Raw genomic sequence first — 19,797 nt, 5'->3', positions numbered from 1 at the left:
ATTTATCCTTCTCCTTGTCATGGGTCTAAACGATTGGGTTACATCTAGGCTATTAAATAATAGTTCAGTATTGTCTTGCTTGTTGGCTTATTTTGTATCCTTAACGTTTGTAAATTATAATAAAATAAATACTAAAGAAAAAATAGAGAAAAGACAAATACATTTCAAGATGGGGTCTTATTAGCTTAGAAAGTTGCTGATGTCATTTGCCTTGTTGTCGACAGAGAGATTTGTTGAAGTTCTTAAACCGAGTGAGCTTTCACACGTTAAGCATCCAATGGCTCAAAAGTTTTTTCAACTCAGTTCTTGAGACCAAATTCTCATTGTCCTGCAAGTCATATTGCTAGTTTTTCTTAGTATGTGTTAATAATCTCTTTTGAGATAAGAAAAATTCTGTCTGAATGTAACAACACCTTATAAGTGTCTTTTATCTTTTGCTTAGTAAATGAAATCATATATATATATATATCTCTCTATGAACAACAAACCTATAAAAGAATTGACATGAAATGCAATTTAAAAAACTTGATTCGGTGAGATCTGCATCAACTGAGCTTAAGAGGAACAACAACAGAAACTTTAGGTGAAGAAGGATCAAGTTTGATGATCTCCTTTCTTTCTTCTCCTCCATTCTCAGCTCTCTCTTTAAACGTTTTTCACTGCACCAAACGCGTTTTAAAACCATGAAGCTCCAATCTAATCGTTAAGCGAGACAATGGTTGCTGAAACTCACTGAAGAGATTCACATCACTAATTGAATTTCATCGTACTATCTTCTTCTACATCTCACCCGTTCCTCAGCTGGAAAACCTTGCAACATCCAAATTAAAAGACACTTGATAAAGTCTTATTGCAGATTCAATGGCTACTAAATGATAATGCTAAAATCCAGATTTCATACAAACAAAGAAAAAAAAAAATTAATAAAAGAGCCAAAATATAATGTTAGTCATTATAAGACTTTTATACGGGGAAATTCATTATAACATCACATATCACACACATACACAAGCTCAATCTCTGGCAGCTTTGCACTTTCACCTGTAAGTTAATTAACTTAGCACATTCCAGTTCTTACTTTCACAAATTGAGAGAGCACGTGATCGATGATACCTTGATTTGAGAACTCTGTTATTTGTTCAAGCTCACTACGAAACTGTTGTGTTGTGTCTATAATGAGTTGCTTGTACAATATCGAGATCTCCCATTTCAAAGAATCAACCTTGTAGAAAACACAAAGTCATCATAACAAAAAAATATGAATCAAATCATCAAACCAACTATTTGTGTTAACCTTAGCAGAGGTTCAAGAGTACTTGGGGAACGATTAAAACCATAGAACCCACCAGAAGAGAATCTTACACAAATCGATTTAGATCAAAATGAAAACAATCGGTATATGAGCTTACTTGATCAGAGAGATGAATCAGACAGATTTTTGAGGTTGAGTTATTGACGATTTATGAGATTGAGTTTATCATCTCAAAATCGTGCTGATGACCAGAGAAGAATCCAAAACCACTACACATCGAGATTCAGAAACCAAATTCCAATTAAACTTGGTTTTAATCATCAAACATATACTTAAATCCATTTGAGAGAGACGGCGAGAAAGAGAGCAGAGGCGAAGGAAAAAAAGTTTTTTTTTAGGTTTAGTCAATGAACGTTTGGGATTTATTCTAAAAAATATTGAACGGCTGAGATTAAAAAATGAAACCGGGTTTCAGATTACTTGGTAAAAAGGATCCGCTTGTTTATCCAAATAGAGAAATAATTAAATGACAATTTTAACATTTTTTAAATGAATTAATTTGGTCATATTCTCGTAACTCTTATTCTTATAATTTCTTACAAAACCAAGGTTTATTACTTAAACGATTTTACAAATGATAATAGGGATGTTTTGAATAATAACAAAAAAAAAAAAAAAAAAAACCTTCCGCAAAAGACCTTAACCACATATCATCAATCCCTAACCAGTGATTGACAGAGAGGGCATGTCGATTTGACTCTCAGCCATTTGTCTATACACTTCGAATGAAATAAGTGTGAGCATTCAAGTTTCCTTATTACTAGTCTTTCTTCCTCTCCAAATTTCTCCAAGCATATGCAACAACACTGCACACCATCATTAAAATAATGAAAAAAAAAAAAAAAAAAAACTGGCTTCTTTAAATTAAACACAGTATAGTAGTATTAGATTACTCACATCATCAGGGCTCGGTCTCTGAAAATATAATCCACCACCGCAAAGAGAATCTACATCATTTTTCTCACAACTTATTATCTACCATAGATGAGAAATAATGTTCCAAAACACTCGTGAACAAATTCTATGAGATAAAAAAAAAAAAAAAAGATATAAACTGCACATAATAGAAGTGTAAATGCATATCTAATGCAACTGAAAGCAATGAAGCCTACACATAACCTGCAAAAGTGTAATCAAGAAGACAACAGTGAGTTATACTGATTAATAAGTTAGGGATAATTTAACAAATTAATTCTCTTTTGGGATATGATTGTGAGTTGAACCTGTGGAGTTTAGGAGCATCGGTAGGAGATGACTGTGCATCACAAATCCATACAATCCCCAAGATTAACCACACAAAAAATAAACATTCAACCCCAATCTTCAAAACCTCCATCACTCTATCCACTCTGCCACCAATATTTGTTTATTTTGATTTGGCTAACTAAACCCATTGATTTCGAATAACAACAAAAGAAACATACTATAGTTTTGCTTTCAACAGAATTAAATAGGAATTATTATGGGATTATTATACCTCGACCTTGAGTAAACCCCAACTTGGTTATACTTGCGGAGAAGCGAAAGGATAATAAGGAGCGCAATGGTAATACACCCACAAGTGTAACCGATGAGCCATGCTAACAAAAGTGCGTGTGGATGTTCATCTTCTGCCAGAGTCAAAATTACTAATGCTGCAACAATGTGAACCAAAGTGACTACTAATTCCAATGTATTCCAAAAACTATCACAGCCTCTCGTAGATGATGAACTTGCACCGTCATCTGAAGTTCCGTCATCAGTAGACAGAGGCGAGCTTAATGAAGAATAGCTCCCCTGGTCCAAAGACGATCCTGGCGAAGAAGTATCGTCATCGGTTGTAATGTCGATGACGTGCTCATCATTATCATTGTGGGTTTCTTCATCGGTTGTAACGTACAAAGACGATCCTGGCGTAGAATCGTAATCGGTTGTAACGTACAAAGACAATCCTGGCGTAGAATCGTAATCGGTTGTAACGTCGATGACGTGCTCATCATTATCATTGTGGGTTTCGCGCACCATTGTCACAAAGTCGCGCGTGTTGTGTTTTTCATTGGCCGACAATATATGTATGCACTTTTACATGATCGATCAACACCTAGAAAATGTGTACAAGGAAATATAACTAATCGCATAAATGGAAAATCTTGCGTATCCATATCAACTAATATATGCACATTCCAAAAATGTGCAACTGGAGATACAAAGATATGGGAATATCTATTTTAAAAAAATGGAATTATTCCTGTCATCGTAATCAGTTCCGTTTCCAATTCGTTACAAACTGACAAAAAAAATGGCATACATGTGTAAATAACGAAAGTGCCGGGGTAGGTGTGTGATTTGTGAATATCAGAAGTCTCAGGTATTCATGCAAATAACCAAAAGTCTCGACTAATTTATGTGTAATGTAATGTAACTAATGAAAGTGTCGGGCGCATGTGTGAATTGCATAAACTATATACTACATAAGTATATATACAAAATACATTTTTTGGGTCGAAAATCATATATAAAATTATATACGCCCTGTGTTACGTTTACGGGTAGAAAAAAATGAAAATAATTTACTTCGTGTGGGCGTTCGCCATATATAACTTGTCTTAGCCTTGAGTAACACGTGTTCGGTTGTCAAGAAACATGAGTATTTAAAAAATATACGTAGATTTTAATGTGCACTATCGTATATTCGACCATGAATATGTTGTTTTAGATTTATGTCGTTGATTAAAAGAATGGGAGAGACATAACAAATCACACAACATGGGATGTCCAATAGAGAGATACACTAATGTGTTTAATTATGATCCACGGCTGAGAAAGAAAGCCTACTTTGTCGGTAACATGCAAGAGCATAGCCGTCCGATTTGTCGAATCAACGGATCCATATCATCGACATTTAAACACGAAGCGGCAAAGGGATGAAAAGAAAATGTCATAAAAGGTTTCGACAAGATCTTTATATGGGGCCGACAAGATAAATCAATGTTAAACGAGCTTGTCTCAGACGGCATCGTTTTATGTTCCCATGATAACATATAAAGTGGTAACATAATAAAGTTCAAACACATTAACACACCAATATACTTCAACCAAAAGTATCAAGGAAATGGCGAATGAGAGTAGTATTCTTGGACTCGCAATAACCGAACTACGGCTAGGTCTTCCCGGAGATGATACCATCGTATCCAGGAAGAAAAGGTATTAGATGAGTGGGACTGTGGGAACTGTTTTATGAACAAAGAGTAATAGATGAATGAAGACGAAATGGGCCAATGTGACAAATCTATTATCGGTTAGGAGTTAAAACCTTCAGAATAGGGTGTCAAGTAGCTTTGGAGACATGAGAACCGCCACAGATTTGAACTGCAAATCCAAAATAAGTCTTATGAGAATCAAGGAAACCAAATATAAACAATACCAAACAGGTCTTTGTATGTGGTTTTAACTGTATAAGCTTACTTTCTCTTGTCTATACTTCATGCGTATAGCACTTAAGGGGCAACCGTTGGTGTTAAGCTGCAAATTTTGTAAGGCATGCACAGATGCTTTCAGATCCGCCGCTTTGTACGTTGTGTAATGCTCAAGTGTTGGATTCTGCAGGCAACAAAGAAAAAAAGAAGGTTAACATTTTGTGGAACTAAACTGTGTCTGGATATAAAGAAAGATATAAAGAAAGAGAAGCAACATTACAGACCCATGGGTGGTTTGATTGGTCCAATGTCCACTTGGCAAGAAAAACCGCTGAAGCAGCAACGACGGAAGGAAGAAACTTCAAGAAATGGTAGTCTATTAATGTCAACTCCGTTAGATAGCTGGCTAGAAACTCGACTTCAAGGCTCGGGCTCTGCCGAATCAGCAATCAAACATCGTCAGTCTTTCTACTAAACTTTGTAATAAGAAGAGATAGGTGAGCAAATTGCAAAATGCATTACCAGGTGAGAGGCGTGCGCTGCTCTGATAAATCTCCTGAGGAACGTTTTTGGAGTGGGAGTAAATATTTGAAAGCTAAAATGCTTAAGTACTTGGTTCTCCATTTCCAAAACCTGCACATCAAGATTCCAGTAACACATTAGTACATTACACACTTCCTTTTCTAAGTTTTTAGACAACAATCTCGGTATACCTGATCTCTTGTGTAGGTGTTATCCGTAATGAAGCAAAACTCCTCAATGCGTGGCGCACAGATTTCCTCATACTTCCTGTAAAGTTTTAAAGTATAAACAAATATAAGTTTAGTTTAACTTTTGAGACGAGATTTACTGGTGAGATTTGAGAGGAACATACGAGGCAATTAGCATGCAAGTGATGCCGAGCAGTTGAAGTTGCTGTCTTTGCACGTAGTTTCCATGGAGGAACCAGTCTATGAGATACACTGTGAGGTAGAGAGTATCAGGAACAAGTGTGTATTCCTCAGAGACCTGTGATTGAAATCAGGCATTTTTTGTGAGAACCCGGAGAAGGGCATAGAAGCTACAAAAGTTAGCATCAAAAGTGAAACTTCACACTAACCTCCACAAGCCAATCAACCAGAATCCCTCGCATGGACTGGGTGACATCCTTCTGTACTCTCTCCATAAAGTCAGGAACTGGTCTGCGTTTAAGCTGCTAGAAGAGAAGTGACACAGAAGCAGAAGGAATAAAACTTCCAATGCGTTGGCTTAACAAATTTCATTAGAGGCTACCAAAGCTTAGGAATTACCTCTGAAACACGCAAATTGTAGTAGATTTCAGGGGCGTAGAGGCAACACAATAAAGGATCCTTGTCATCTGAATCAATGTCTACAAATTTCGGGATTTCTGGTACAGTTGAACTACCAATAACAGCACTTTTCTCAGCTGCAACCATTTGCAGAAAAAGGATTTATAAGTGAGTAAAGACCACTCCTTTATACAATAGGAACTAATCACAAGAAAATTTGTGTCATATAGATCACCTGTAGAAGCTGATCTCCCAAGTGGTCTTGGGGGCAATTTGAAATTCCACTTCTCAGTACAGTTATCAGCTGTGTCATTTGTGCCTTTACAGATAGACAGGTTTCCTCCTGCTGTAATTGATACAACTTCTACTTTTGTATCGGTCCCGGACTGAAGATCTGTGACTTCTGAAGTTACAGAAGATGTCAACTGGGATGAACTCCCAAATCCCCGTCCCCGTCCTTTCTTTATCTGCTTAATGTCTTTGGCCTGAAATGGCAAAACCCATGTTCCAGAGATGCATGTTTTACTTCACAAGATATCACAGGAAGCCAAACACTATAAAGAAACAGAATGTAGTTTTAACAACCTCAAGTATATCTGCATTGGAGTTAACATTTGTAATCTCCCCTAGAGCCACTCGCTTCCTCCTCTTGTTAGGTGCAGTGGCTCTTGTATCCTCCAAGGCTGGTCTTTTTGCGTTTGCTCTCTGTTGATTCTGTGTAGTAGAAGTCATTTCTGCAGCGCGCAAAGCAGAGGCACGGGCACGAGTGAATGGACGAGACACATCATTTTCCTTCCCCATGTTATAAAAATCCCACGAGAAGACACAGCCTTGAAGAAGTCTTTGAGTCTTAGGCCTGCATCATCTTCCTCCCGATCTGTCAAATTGAAAGACAAGAGAAGACAAAAAGATCAACCTTTAATGCAATAGAGAGATCAGATTGCTCATCTGCAAACAATGCATATAAAAAAAAGATGGCCAGATTGACTCAAAACTAGAACCAACTAGATTTTTTGGAAACTTTCCAGGAAAATTTTGGTCCACTGAACCAATAGTATCAATAGAAGATACATACAAGCTCCAAAGGTTCAAACTTTTTTGTTTTCAAAACTCCGTAAGTTTCAATGGTAGAATCAAAAAGTTATTTGATTTCCTTATCGAACAATGCAAACAGTAATGCAGAAAAGAACCTCAATTTTACAAAATCTAAAAGAAAATATCACTCTAAAAATATGGAGAAAAAATATTAGGAAAATCAATATTCGAGAATCCAACTACTCTTCCTTTCTATGTTGGGGGGTTTATAAATATTTTCTCAGCCACATTTTCTTGGGAAAACGAACAGATCGTGAGAAACCTAAGCAAACCCATGAATCAGAGCTTCAACATCTAAAGAAATCTCAAAGAAACCCACAAAACCCTATGCCTTAAAATCAACTCACATTCTCTTCTTTTTTCTTCACATTCTAACTTAAGAAACCCTTACAAACATGGGCATCTTTGCAAGAAATCCGAAAAAAAAAACATAAAAAGTTGAAAACTTGCGGCGGCTCATACGCAAACGAAATGCCGATAACGTGGATGAACAAGCAAGCATAAATATCAAAACTTTCTTAACCAAAATTAAGTTAAAAGACTGAGAGATTAGAGAACCTGAGAAAGCTCCAGAAAAAAACCTTCAGGAGAAGAAGAAAAAAGATAGGAGCTTTGGACACAGATCGAGATGGTGAATCCGCTCTTTAGGGAAAGAGACCGTCTTTGCGAATGAACGGAGACACACACAACACTAGTGTGGTTTAAACGATAAAGAAGACACATTTAGAAATAATTAAAAAAAAAATATATATATATATATATATATATATATATATATAAAACTTTACTAACGACATTAAAACAGTGTTTTTCAAAAAGAAAACATTATTTTTATGTACAGAGAAGAATGAAATTAAAAAAAAAAAAAAAAAAAAATTGACCTGTTGAGTGTTGACCATAAGTCCATATGGGGGAGAGAGAGAGAGAGAGACGAAAACGAAGTGAGTTTATTGGGGAAAAAGTTGAGTTAGTTTAATTAGTCCTTAATTATATGAATTTAGTAGCTTAAACATAGATTTGGGTGATGAACCCCGTGAGATATGGGTAATAATTTGGGTATAAATGTGATTTTTAATTTGCCACATTTATTATCCTTTTTTACGTACAATGGTATATGTGCCATTAATTCCACACCGTTTACTGATTTAATGAGAAGCCACCGAGCTACAAGTAGAAATCCCCTAGCCATTATTACAACTTTTTGTTTTCATTTTTTGTTTTTCTTTTTTTGGGTTCACATGATTTTTTTTTTCCTTTTTCACTTTTGTAGCAAATCGCTTAAATTACCACCAAAAAAAAAAAAAAAAAAACAGTCCAAATCGAAGGTCCCAACAACGATAAAACTACATCGTGAGTGCCGTGCCGAGTGGAGTGGTGTATATGTTAAGATGCTGCAGAGATCTTGTTCCTTCTGGCCTTAGCTTCGTCTTCTTGCTTTTTAGAATTTTGTTGATGTTTCTTGTCACAACTTTGTTTGCTCTTGTTATGTAGTAATCTTTTGTTTATAACAGTAACAATATAAATGATTGTAGAATGAAGATAGTTATAATACTTTAACCATGATGTATATTAATAATGATCAACTATTTGAAAAAATACTTTTAAAAATCACAACTGGGATTGGGGAAAAAGTTATAGTTATATCACAAATTTAATGTTTAAGAACATTTCTGAGAGTTCAGCAAAGATATTTTCTTCAAATCCTTTTTGATAGCATGATGAGTCAATCATAATTTCTTTTGAAATTAGTTACTACACGTGATTATATAATCAAGCTCTTACGAGTTTTGAATTTAAATCAAAACTTGGTTGTGTATTGTGTATCCGAAAGTCTTTATTGTTTTATATGACTTACTTACTCTAAAGTCTAAAGTTTAATAATTGACCTTAAAAATGCTAGTGAGAGATGGACGTAAAACAACAAGAAGTCATGGCCCTAATAATGTTTAAATCCAAAAAGGTAGATCTAGTTTATATTCAAAAACACAAACAAAGTCACACAATAAGAAAAAAAAGTTAAAGAGAGATATAAGGTTTATTTATACTCATACAAATTTTACTGTATAGTACTATGGTTGGTCCAGTTTCAAGTTTTGAACTCAGCTTTTCCCTCCATTCCCCCCTTACCGCATTTACTACATTTTGTTAGACCATGAATTGATAGACAAATGGATTTTAACATAATGGATATGTTTGGTGGTCCATATCTACTACTACTTTAAAATTCTAGAGTACTATCACGTGAGTACAATTGTAACCATGGCTTTAAAAAAAAAAAAAAAAGAAATTTATTTGCCTTTGTTTTATGTTGTGTTTTTGAGGCCGATGGTCCCTTCGTCGTTATATAGTGGACGTTAGCAAGATATGTGAAACCATTTATTTAGTTAACATCCGAAAATGCAACCAAGAGATATGAAAAATGAATGAACAATGAAACTTGCATTATTCTTCAACTGATAGTTACGTTTTTTTTTTTTGATAAATATGTCTTATTTGCCGATCTCGGATTCCATGCAAACTGGATTATGTTCCAATTTCCAAAGTTGTTTTTCTATTCTCTGACTAGATCAACCAGGGTATTGCAATCTCTTTTAAAACACACAATTCTTTTAGTGATTGTTTACACCACATAATGTATGTCGATCGCACTAACGAGCACTTGAGTAATACTAGTTGTTATAAAAAGCTTAGGCTACTCTCGCCTACTCCTCTATAAAAAGGTAAAAACCATCATGGTTTTGGTCTCTCTAACTATCCAACCTATTGGCTTTAAATTTGAAAATTTTAGGAAAAAATAATAATTTGGTTTGACTAAAAAAAGAAAAGAATAAGCCAAAAAAAAAGAGAACTGTGGGAAAAATGGATCTAAAATTTTTAATTTATTTTACTGCTGAGTATTGTTGCTGGTTATATATATTGTAAAATATATTGGCCCAAAGCGAAAACGGGCCGTAACCAATTGCTCAGCCAAGTATAATGTTTGGTCCACCACCCCTGTTGGTCAAAGCGGTTGCCACCGAGTAATAGTTAAAATGTCTCTTCTACGAGCTCATTGGCAGATGCATGTTTGATCTGACTATGGCAGATGCGCCCAATACAAATTTCATTGAAGAGATTAATTCTCTTTGCAAATTCTCTATAGACTATAGGGTAACTTCCTCTAGCTTTAAATTTTTACATTCCCATGGGACATAGATGGCGCTCAAACTGTTCGAATGAGCCTGCTCACATTCCATCTATATGTTGCAGGAGGAAGCTGGTCAAACGTATATACAATACATCTCTCCACCAGATTTCGAAAGTTGCAAGGCTTGTCCGTATCAATTTGAGATCAGTTGTTGAGGTTAGTTGATCCGTGGTTTCTATTATTATATTTATACAGCTAAGATGGGGACTGGGGTCATTATAATAATAATTAAAAATCACGATCGTTTCATGTGACCAGTGATATTGTCACATTAAGGAGGTGACAAGGGCGAGCATTTGACACAATGGAGACACAATGGAGACGATCTGACAAACGTGAATCCAGACACATCAATGAATGGAAAACCTTAGGAATGAGATTGAGAACATTAGACATATCTATCTGTCTCGAAAGCTCCAATGGCGATGGGGTGGTTCGAAGAGGCACTGAACAAGTGTGTGCTACAGATATCGAGAAACAACATGACAAATGGTTACTTTTTATTGTTTATCATTTATTTATTACTCTTCTCTACCATTCTCATCTTCTTTCACAACTTTCATATATTATTAAATTTAACACACTTACTCAAACAATAAGGTAAACACATACTTCCTCTGTCCCAAATACTTTGATATTTTAGGGAATTTTCTTTGTTTCTATTGATGTTTTCAAAAATTTAATATATATTTTTCTTTTTTTTTTATTATTTATTTGAGTAAAAGGTGGAAAAGTAAGAGAGATGAGATAGAGAAAACGTAGAACTTTACCCAATTGAAAGAAAAAGTAAATAATGAATTAATTATATTTTTTTGCCTTAATATGTGTGAAATATACTAAACATCAAACTATGTGAGACAGAGAGAGTACTTAACTTGTTTCTAACACAACTTTAAACAGAATTGTGTAGGTAAATATTGAGAGGATGTCATTTCCACCTCTTCATATTTATAGATTGAAGTTTATATTTTCTGCCACAAAACAATTTTTCCAATTTTCTATTGCAAATTGTAAACTGTTGTCTATTTTAGAAATCGTTAGGCGCTAGTTGGGCGGTCGGGATGGGCTTTGCGCCTAACGAGACAATTAAGAATTAAATGGAGATTAATCGGGGACTAGTTTTAGAATTATTTTATTAAATTAATTAAAATATATATATATATAATACTAAATATATGTATAATTCTATTTATGTTAAAAGAAATTTTAGATAAAATATAAAATTATAGTGTTATCTTTGAAATGACGATAAACACATAAAAACATAATTTTATTTATATACATAATAATATATAAATTTTATTTATGTTAAAAGAAATTTTAGATAAAATATAAAACTATAGTATTATTTTTGAAATGATGGTAAACACATAAAATAAAATTTTATGATTTTTATCAAAAAATTATACATTAGTTATTGTAAAACATCATAAAGTATTAATTTAAATGTCTAAATAATAAAAAATATTTAATTTATATTTGGTTCCAAAAATAATCAGTATAAATAGACATAATTAAATAATCGATGTTAGGTGAAATTAATTGTTAATCGAAATAGAAAAGATAATTTACCAATTTTATGGTGTGTAATTGGTGCTACATGGAGATTTTCAAAACAGAAGTGGATATATATAATCTAAATAATACGTATGAACTATGAACTGTGGACTGACATAAAAGATAAAATTTGAGAAGGGAGGCCTTTATCATTGTCAGCTAAAGGGGTAATTTTAACTAGACCAAGTTGACAAAAACAAAACAAAAAAAACTACAGCACAGTACTCGATAACTTAATCGGCAAAAGAAGTATATTATAAAGAGAAAATGTAAGTAAACGAGGATAACTAATTCCTATATCAAACTTAATTTTTCTCTTTCAAGTGACAAAAGCAAGACAATAAATAAATGCTAATTCATATGATCTAGTATTAGTATATGCGATGAATGATCATTTTGTGATTCTTCTTCTTTTATAATACATCGAAAATTTAAACATAAATATGAAATTTGTGTAAATTAATTATGTATTTTAAATATGACATTTTCATTTATTGATATAGTCTTATATACGGATTAGAGGTGTGTATATGACATTTTTGATGTTATTTTCAAAATTTATTTATTATGTCATACTTTTGAAAATAAATAAATATTGTGAGCGACAAAGAAATGCTCTCCTTCATGTTTCCTCATCACTTCTAACATTGGAAATTGCAATTTTGACATCTTTATAGTAACAATATAATAACATATTAAAGACTGAAGGTGCACGTTTTTTTGGCAATTATTTGAAGCGTTTCTAGAAATATCGATCTTTATCAATGTTACATATATGTTAATCTATGTTTTATTTTTGGACTTTATGGACTGACACAACAACACTTATCAAATAAGCGGCCTTCAATTTTCGTCACTGCTAACTGGAGTAAGAATTATGTAAACAAGTGAACAACAGTTCAATCACAAAAGACTAATAATCTTAATTAAGAGTAAAAAGACAGTAATAAGTAATAACCAGTTAATAACTGAGAGGAAACATATAATTTGTTATAAGTATAGTCTTAAATAAATGATTCAATTTCACCCTTGTGGAAAGAAAAGTTGTAATTAACAAGGAATTAAGTAACAGTATACGCTTCATGAGGCTATTATACATATATCGGTTTAGAAATCTGCTCCTCATTTCGTCGATAACATTAATGGAGTATCTACTTTGAAACAAGCTTGCTAAACTAGATCGCCCTCACACTCACAGCCTACCTCTACACAAGATTCATGAACTTAACTTGGTCCTAATTCATCCAAACTTTAACTATCTTCATTTAACATCTCTCTTTCATGTGCACTAATAAAAATTGTATCTGGGCCTCTCTCATTTATATTTTACTAGTTTTATCAATCAATGAAGATAGTTAGAAAGGATCATCAAATACTTTTTCGTTATTGTATGCCGGACCCTAACCGTATGAACCATGGTGATTGGTTTAAGACGTACGTGTTATAATGTATTTTGTTAAAGAGTTAAGCACTTTGTCACTATTTAAAAAAATAACTCTAACGATAGCTTCGCTTTTTTTTGTTTTGGTTAAAAGACGTTTAACAATATTATTAGTTATGAACCCGAATGGAAAAATAAGTATTATTATAAAATTTTTAAAGCACCCTCTTTCATAATACATATATATTTTTTTCATCATACATTTGAAACTGGTCTTTACGTAACTAAGAGTAACAGGCACAAAAAGAAGTGTGTTAGCACTATTTTTTGCTCTCAGATTTGAGAAAGAGAATCTGCTTGTCATTTCGACAACAAACATACTTCAGATCACAATCAATTTCAAGAGTAACAAGGCACGTGAACTGGCTGATTAAGTGGTTTTGATATATAACTTCAGTAAAACCGATATATTTTACATATTTAAAATGGATATAAAACCAAACTACTACACAATATATATACCAATTTTATTGTGCTATATATATAAACATAGACATTGTTTACTTTAACAAATTTTCCGAAGTTCAAACAACAGAACAGAGATAAAAAAAAAAATGATTTGCGGTGATAGTTTACTTTGGAGTCATCGGTAAAAGTTTACTATAGATATAAAGTAAACTAGTTGATATATATTCTAGAGTCGTTTGGTTTGACGTGATCGTAATATGTTGGGCAAAAAAGATATATTTCAATAATGTTGTCGTTTTATTAGGTTTGTCCATACTCGTTTGAACTTTTTTTTTTGGTTTTTCTTTCAATGTACTAATTTGAATATATAATAGATGCAGAAACAAAAACAGATTAAATTAGATGTCTGTGTGGTGTTAATTAATGTCGGGATCCATGTAAGGTTAAGGATAAAAGATATGGGGCAGGCTCATGGCAATGAAAATGATGGTATCCAATGAGGTTGAAAGCAAACCGCATCTAACTTTTCTTTCTTTTTCGATTTTATTAAACATAATGATTATTACAAATCTGGATCACTGGTTATGTTATCAAGCTTAAAATAAGAGACGGCACTGTTAAAATTAGGTCCGACATATGATTCCAAAACTCTAGGTGGCGTTTGTACATTTAGTTATAACTTATAAGAAACAAAAAGCCCTAATATAAGTCCAGATAGGGTTTATTTAATTACACGTGGATGATTATCATCCATGTCAAAAACGTATTACATCCCTTAAAGCCAAGAGATAAGTATCCCATTCTGGCTGTCACCATATATATATATATAATATTGTCTTTCCCTTGTATATGTAACTCCAAACACATATTCGTAGTATTAACTTATCCATTACAATTTCAAATAATACCAGATAATATATATTTGTACTTAAATTACTTATCAACAGTCGTCTTTAAGAAAATTAAATCATTGATGAAACATATATATACGTAACTAAATTTAATATCTTGTTAATAATTTAGTGTTTTCGAGACCTATGATTTCTAAAAGTAATATATTACATAAGAGAAATTAAATATTAATGTTTTTTACTGCAACTAGCTATAACAAAAATACACAACACACACACATATATGCTCATTGGTCATTGCATACGTATACACACATAAACAGAAATAACGTACGTATAGATGTGTGTTCTGGTGTGGGCTTAGAACTGCAGGGAGACAAGGTACGGGATATCAATCTCTAAACCTATGATGAAAAATCATAATTATCCTGTTTTGTGACATTTTGGAAAGCGATGTAGAGAGCATTATGTGAGGAGCACGTGCATGGATGATGATGAAGATGATGATGCATGTGCATGTCCATGTGTTATGTGTATTAGTATAAATATTACTTAAATTTGGCTTGTTCTTTTCAATTAACGTAATCAGCAACACCTGAAAATGAGAACAATATAGTACCATTATACCAAGCTTCACGATTATCAAAATTCAAAACTAAACATCAACAAACCCGCGCGAGTGAATTAGTTAAGGTTTGTTCCGACATTGTCGTCGTGTGAGATCATTTACCATCAGTCCATCAGACCATCACTATATAACAACATAAGTTTAGCTATCATTCTTTATCATTAAAACTTTTGTCGACACACATATATAACAATTTATCATGAATTATTTCGTATCTTATTAAATATGAAATATTTCTATTAAATCAGTAATTATAGGGATAACAACAACCATTAGTGCGTTTATGTTTTTCCATTTTTTTTAATGAACATTATATATGCGTTAATCTTAAGGACTAGTGTTGGAGATAAAATAAAGGACCCATGTAAATTTTGTCGTGTTGTAGATATTTTACTTAGTGAGAGCCAAGTCGGATAGAAGAAGACAAAAAAAAGTATTAAAAGAGAAGAAAAAATAAAATAAAATGTGAATAAGACGAAAATGACCAAATTTAAATAAATTAAAAAGAAAATGAATGGGGTAGTGTTTCCTTTTGTTGAGATGCCAGAGGAAAAAGAGATTCATCTCCACGCTTTTTATTGGTTCCCAATATTTGATTCAACGTTTGATCCATTTCAAGTAAAGTAATTATTATTACTTCTAAAAGTAAAAAAAAAAAAAAAAAAAAAAAAAAAAAAACTGTAACTATTTTCCTTTATCACAAATTCGTACACATAATCAACTGGTCCGTCGAAACTTTTTTATGTATGGGTCCTTTTGATTTATGACGTACGTGCACTAATATATAAGTATGTTCAAAATAAATAAATAAAGATCGGGGACTAGTGATTATATATACCATCACACTATTAATCTACTATTTTGGTTTCGTGCATCTTCTTTATATATACAGAAGATTTGAATGTTAAATTTGTCTTTAAATTGGATCAGCGGATAAGGAATAAGTTTGTAATTTAGATAGAAGCCAAAAACAGTAGAGGCTTAAATAGGCAGCGAAAAGGCAAGTGATGTTTGAAAGTTTTGGTCACTACACTTGTAAATTGTATTTACTACTACTGTTCCGGAAAAGGACATTGAATTCAAAAAGAAAGCTGATAACGTTTTCCTCCACTACACACAATTGGAATATTTTAAACACATACCACCGTTTATTCATCTAACATTAATCTTTATGTGTTTGAATTTGTACAAAACGATACAAAATACTAATTTGGATTTATCTTTTGTTAATAATAAGATACAAAACAAATACACGTGTGTACTTATACCTCAATGTTTGAATGGCTTTTCTTCATAATTTCTTTTTGGAAAATAAACGAGAAAACCAACAAAAACATTCAAATTTTTTTAGGAAAATTGTGTATTATTTCAAAAACATTTTTTACGATTAATTCAGTAAATTCATATAATTCGTCTAAAACCAGAAAAATATGTAGCTGCGATATTAAAATAATTTAATCTTTAGTTTAAATTTAACAATGTAAAATGAGTCTATCTTACTATCTAGGTGAACCAGTTTACTTCATCATCAAATTTGGTTTTAGTGAAAAAGATAGATATTGATAAAGCTTATCTCATTCGAATCGAATGTCAATCTATCATATTAGATTCGAGGCAAATTTTTGGTGTGCAAAACTTATGAGTGAGGCCACTCAAGACTTGACAACTATAGGTTGATTTCACGAAGGTTATCAGTTTGTGCTATTGCATAATGTGCCTAATGTTCTAGTTTGTATTTTTGTGTTTTTCTCTGTTATGCAATGGTTGATCCTCAATTCATTTTTTTTTGTTGAATGATTTATTGTCTTCCAAAGTGTTTAAAAAAAAAAAAAAAAACGTTCGAATAAAGATATATTTTATAAAGTTTTACTCCGAATCATTACATGTGAAAATCTTTCCATTTTTCTTGGTAGAAAAATCAAAGAAGATAAGCTATTTTGTTCTTTGCTGCAGTAAGCTATATATTGTTTGTACAGGACAACATTGGCCCTTTCTATTTTTGTTCCTTCTTTTGTCACAAACAAAAACACTCCTCTTTATGTCTCGCCCTTTCACAATTATGATTTCAATCAATCAACACTAACTTGACCACAATCGCTAGACGTAAAAAAAGTAATTTGTGGTGGCAAAAAAATACATTATACTGTATATATATATATATAATTTGACTGCTGTGTAAATTTTAATTCGATTTGAAAGATAAATAGATAATAAGATTTTTGTTATGACGAAAAAAAATCACGAAGCGTGTTATCAAGAAATATGTTGGATATAACTTAATTCCAATGACCGAGGAAATAACAAAATCAACATAAACAAAAATAAGTGATAAGACTACAAAAGATTTGTCTCTTTCTTTGTTTTGCATATTTTGTCCGGCCGTATACACATTAATCGCTTTCTTAAAACTATAGATTATTATTTGAATGAACACTGTTTTAACTTCTATACACATATGAATACAATCTCTCCTGATAGAATTTATCACAATACCTAAACATTGATTTGAATTCTATATAGTTTGACAACTCATCATGTACATGTATCTTATCTTGCATAAATCAAATAATAAATTATATAATTTTTTCTTACAAAAGAAGGAAATGGCGGGACCTCCATAATTTTCTAGAGGTTTGGTTTGTTCGTATCGTATTAATCCAATAAACAAGTCGAGAAACCAATAAGAATGGACCAAAACAAGAGCTTTAACATATGCTTTTGCCTCCTCTCTTGATCTCGACTCCACCACTATAAATAAACTCTCAAACTCTTCCAATCTCTACCATCACCCAGCACATTATATTTTTTCATAAAGAAAAAAAATACACAAACATCTTCCAAATTAATAATTTTTTAAGAAAATCGAAAAACAAGAGCAAAGATGCCTGCAATGTTAACAGATGTGTTTAGAGGCCATCCCATTCACCTCCCACACTCTCACCAACCTGACTTCACATCCCTCCGTGAGCTCCCGGATTCTTACTCGTGGACCCCTAAAGACGATATCCTCTTCGCTGCTGCTCCTTCCCCTCCGACCGCGGTTGAAACCATCCCTCTCATCGACCTTGACCATCCTGACGCGGCCAACCAAATCGGCCATGCATGTAGAACTTGGGGTGCCTTCCAGATCGCAAACCACGGCGTGCCTTTGAGTCTTCTGCAAGACGTTGAGTTTCTCACCGGTAGCCTCTTCGGGCTACCCGTCCAACGCAAGCTAAAGGCGGCACGGTCGGATACAGGTGTCTCCGGCTATGGCGTGGCTCGTATCGCATCTTTCTTTAATAAGCAAATGTGGTCCGAAGGTTTCACCATCACTGGTTCTCCTCTCAACGATTTCCGTAAACTTTGGCCCCAACATCACCTCAACTACTGGTATATATTCATACACTCAAATCCAATACATTTGTATACATATTGCTACTTAAGGTAGTCAGGCTCGGTCCCAGAACATATAACCAATAGAAGTCATGGTTTCGAGTCTTTTTATATATGCAAAAGTTTTAACAGAAGAGAAAAAAAACATAAAAACGTAGACCAATTTTATTATCATTTAAGGTAAAACATCCGGAAACGTTGGACGCCCAATAGGTAGTAACAAGGGGCATAGATAACAGAAGCAACCGAAATTTTTTTGCCATGTCCTCGGAGTTTAGTGGGATTTTAAGAGTTAAGAAGAGCATATATGAAAAAAATCTCTAGTGTTAGTGGACCCCACCTCAAGATTTGGAGATATATTTCTTTTAGTTTTATCGGAGAAAACAAAAAAATTTCCAACTTGCTTTTTTTTTTTTTCCTAAGGTCGTACAGAATATATTAAAAATTTTAAGTATATATGCAAATTGAGGAGCACCTTTTATTTTTTAAAGTTTTGATTATTGTCAACTCTCTCATCTGTTGTACTAATTAGATGACTACAACAATTCGTTTTTAATTAACAGCGACATCGTTGAAGAGTACGAGGAGCGAATGAAAAAGTTGGCTTCTAAACTGATGTGGTTAGCACTTAATTCACTTGGGGTCAGCGAAGAAGACGTTGAATGGGCCAGTCTCAATTCAGCAGATTTAAGCTGGGCCCAAGCAGCTCTCCAGCTAAATCACTACCCGGTTTGTCCTGAACCTGACCGAGCTATGGGTCTAGCCGCTCATACCGACTCCACCCTCCTAACCATTCTGTACCAGAACAATACCGCCGGTCTACAAGTGTTTCGTGATGATCTTGGTTGGATCACCGTGCCACCGATACCTGGCTCGCTCGTGGTCAACGTCGGTGACCTCTTCCACATCTTATCCAACGGATTGTTTAAAAGCGTGCTGCACCGCGCTCGGGTTAACCAAACCAGAGCCCGGTTATCTGTAGCTTTCCTTTGGGGTCCCCAATCTGATATCAAGATATCACCTGTACCGAAGCTGGTTAGCCCTCTTGAATCGCCTCTATACCGATCCGTCACATGGAAAAAGTATCTTCAAACAAAAGCAACTCACTTCAATAAAGCTCTTTCAATGATTAGAAATCACAGAGAGGAATGACCCATGAGATTAATACCTGATAGTTTTGTGCTCGGCTTAGTTATTTTGATTAATAAAATTTCTGTAAATGATTTCAGTAGTATCATTGTCTGTCCTCAATCGTATCC

The 19,797-nt window shown here is 33.4% G+C and overlaps 3 protein-coding genes and 1 long non-coding RNA gene across 7 annotated transcripts; 1 reads left to right on the top strand and 3 right to left on the bottom strand.

The window, feature by feature from the left end:
- Positions 1-22: 22 nt before the first annotated feature.
- LOC104774326 (uncharacterized) lies at positions 23-1,640 on the bottom strand. Of its 3 annotated transcripts, XR_015589262.1 has the most exons (5): positions 1,410-1,640; positions 1,114-1,222; positions 734-810; positions 489-659; positions 23-328 (listed from the first exon to the last, which is right to left on the bottom strand). It is a non-coding gene; the product is annotated as an uncharacterized LOC104774326 (long non-coding RNA). The 3 variants fall into 3 exon arrangements; XR_015589261.1 differs by lacking the exon at positions 23-328 and having other exon boundaries at positions 426-659; XR_765307.3 differs by lacking the exon at positions 23-328 and having other exon boundaries at positions 613-810.
- A 170-nt stretch (positions 1,641-1,810) lies between these two features.
- LOC104778728 (uncharacterized) lies at positions 1,811-3,387 on the bottom strand. Its single transcript, XM_087499917.1, has 4 exons — positions 2,790-3,387; positions 2,536-2,661; positions 2,210-2,431; positions 1,811-2,118 (listed from the first exon to the last, which is right to left on the bottom strand). The coding sequence occupies exons 1-3, from the start codon at positions 3,314-3,316 to the stop codon at positions 2,284-2,286; spliced, it is 801 nt and encodes a 266-aa protein (XP_087356043.1). The 5' UTR covers positions 3,317-3,387; the 3' UTR covers positions 1,811-2,118; positions 2,210-2,283.
- Positions 3,388-4,212: 825 nt separating this feature from the next.
- LOC104774310 (cyclin-A2-3) lies at positions 4,213-7,826 on the bottom strand. Of its 2 annotated transcripts, none has more exons than XM_087499901.1 (12): positions 7,650-7,826; positions 6,582-6,873; positions 6,232-6,481; positions 5,997-6,133; positions 5,807-5,899; positions 5,582-5,715; positions 5,421-5,496; positions 5,230-5,340; positions 4,992-5,141; positions 4,757-4,891; positions 4,605-4,660; positions 4,213-4,521 (listed from the first exon to the last, which is right to left on the bottom strand). In XM_087499901.1, the coding sequence occupies exons 2-11, from the start codon at positions 6,795-6,797 to the stop codon at positions 4,607-4,609; spliced, it is 1,356 nt and encodes a 451-aa protein (XP_087356027.1). In that variant the 5' UTR covers positions 6,798-6,873; positions 7,650-7,826; the 3' UTR covers positions 4,213-4,521; positions 4,605-4,606. The 2 variants fall into 2 exon arrangements, with proteins under 2 accessions (XP_087356027.1, XP_010497247.2); XM_010498945.3 differs by having other exon boundaries at positions 5,807-5,902; positions 7,650-7,822.
- A 10,025-nt stretch (positions 7,827-17,851) lies between these two features.
- On the top strand, positions 17,852-19,789 carry LOC104774302 (gibberellin 3-beta-dioxygenase 1). Its single transcript, XM_010498938.3, has 2 exons — positions 17,852-18,535; positions 19,102-19,789. The coding sequence occupies exons 1-2, from the start codon at positions 18,045-18,047 to the stop codon at positions 19,688-19,690; spliced, it is 1,080 nt and encodes a 359-aa protein (XP_010497240.2). The 5' UTR covers positions 17,852-18,044; the 3' UTR covers positions 19,691-19,789.
- Positions 19,790-19,797: the final 8 nt, after the last annotated feature.

Source organism: Camelina sativa, chromosome 3 (assembly GCF_030686135.1).
Source record: "Camelina sativa cultivar CO46 ecotype springtype chromosome 3, ASM3068613v1".
Taxonomy (NCBI): Eukaryota; Viridiplantae; Streptophyta; class Magnoliopsida; order Brassicales; family Brassicaceae; genus Camelina; species Camelina sativa.
This window is presented reverse-complemented; position numbering and strand designations above follow the sequence as displayed.

Excerpts from the sequence above, each read along its gene's own strand:
- LOC104778728 (XM_087499917.1), bottom strand. The coding sequence starts at position 3,316 with ATGGTGCGCGAAACCCACAATGATAATGATGAGCACGTCATCGACGTT. Across the intron at positions 2,662-2,789 it reads GGGGTTTACTCAAGGTCGAG|AGTGGATAGAGTGATGGAGG; the intron begins GTATAATAATCC and ends TATTGGTGGCAG. Across the intron at positions 2,432-2,535 it reads GATGCTCCTAAACTCCACAG|GTTATGTGTAGGCTTCATTG; the intron begins GTTCAACTCACA and ends ACACTTTTGCAG.
- LOC104774310 (XM_010498945.3), bottom strand. The coding sequence starts at position 6,797 with ATGGGGAAGGAAAATGATGTGTCTCGTCCATTCACTCGTGCCCGTGCC. Across the intron at positions 5,716-5,806 it reads TGGTTGATTGGCTTGTGGAG|GTCTCTGAGGAATACACACT; the intron begins GTTAGTGTGAAG and ends TTTCAATCACAG. Across the intron at positions 4,661-4,756 it reads TGAAGTATAGACAAGAGAAA|TTCAAATCTGTGGCGGTTCT; the intron begins GTAAGCTTATAC and ends TTGGATTTGCAG.
- LOC104774302 (XM_010498938.3), top strand. The coding sequence starts at position 18,045 with ATGCCTGCAATGTTAACAGATGTGTTTAGAGGCCATCCCATTCACCTC. Across the intron at positions 18,536-19,101 it reads CAACATCACCTCAACTACTG|CGACATCGTTGAAGAGTACG; the intron begins GTATATATTCAT and ends TTTAATTAACAG.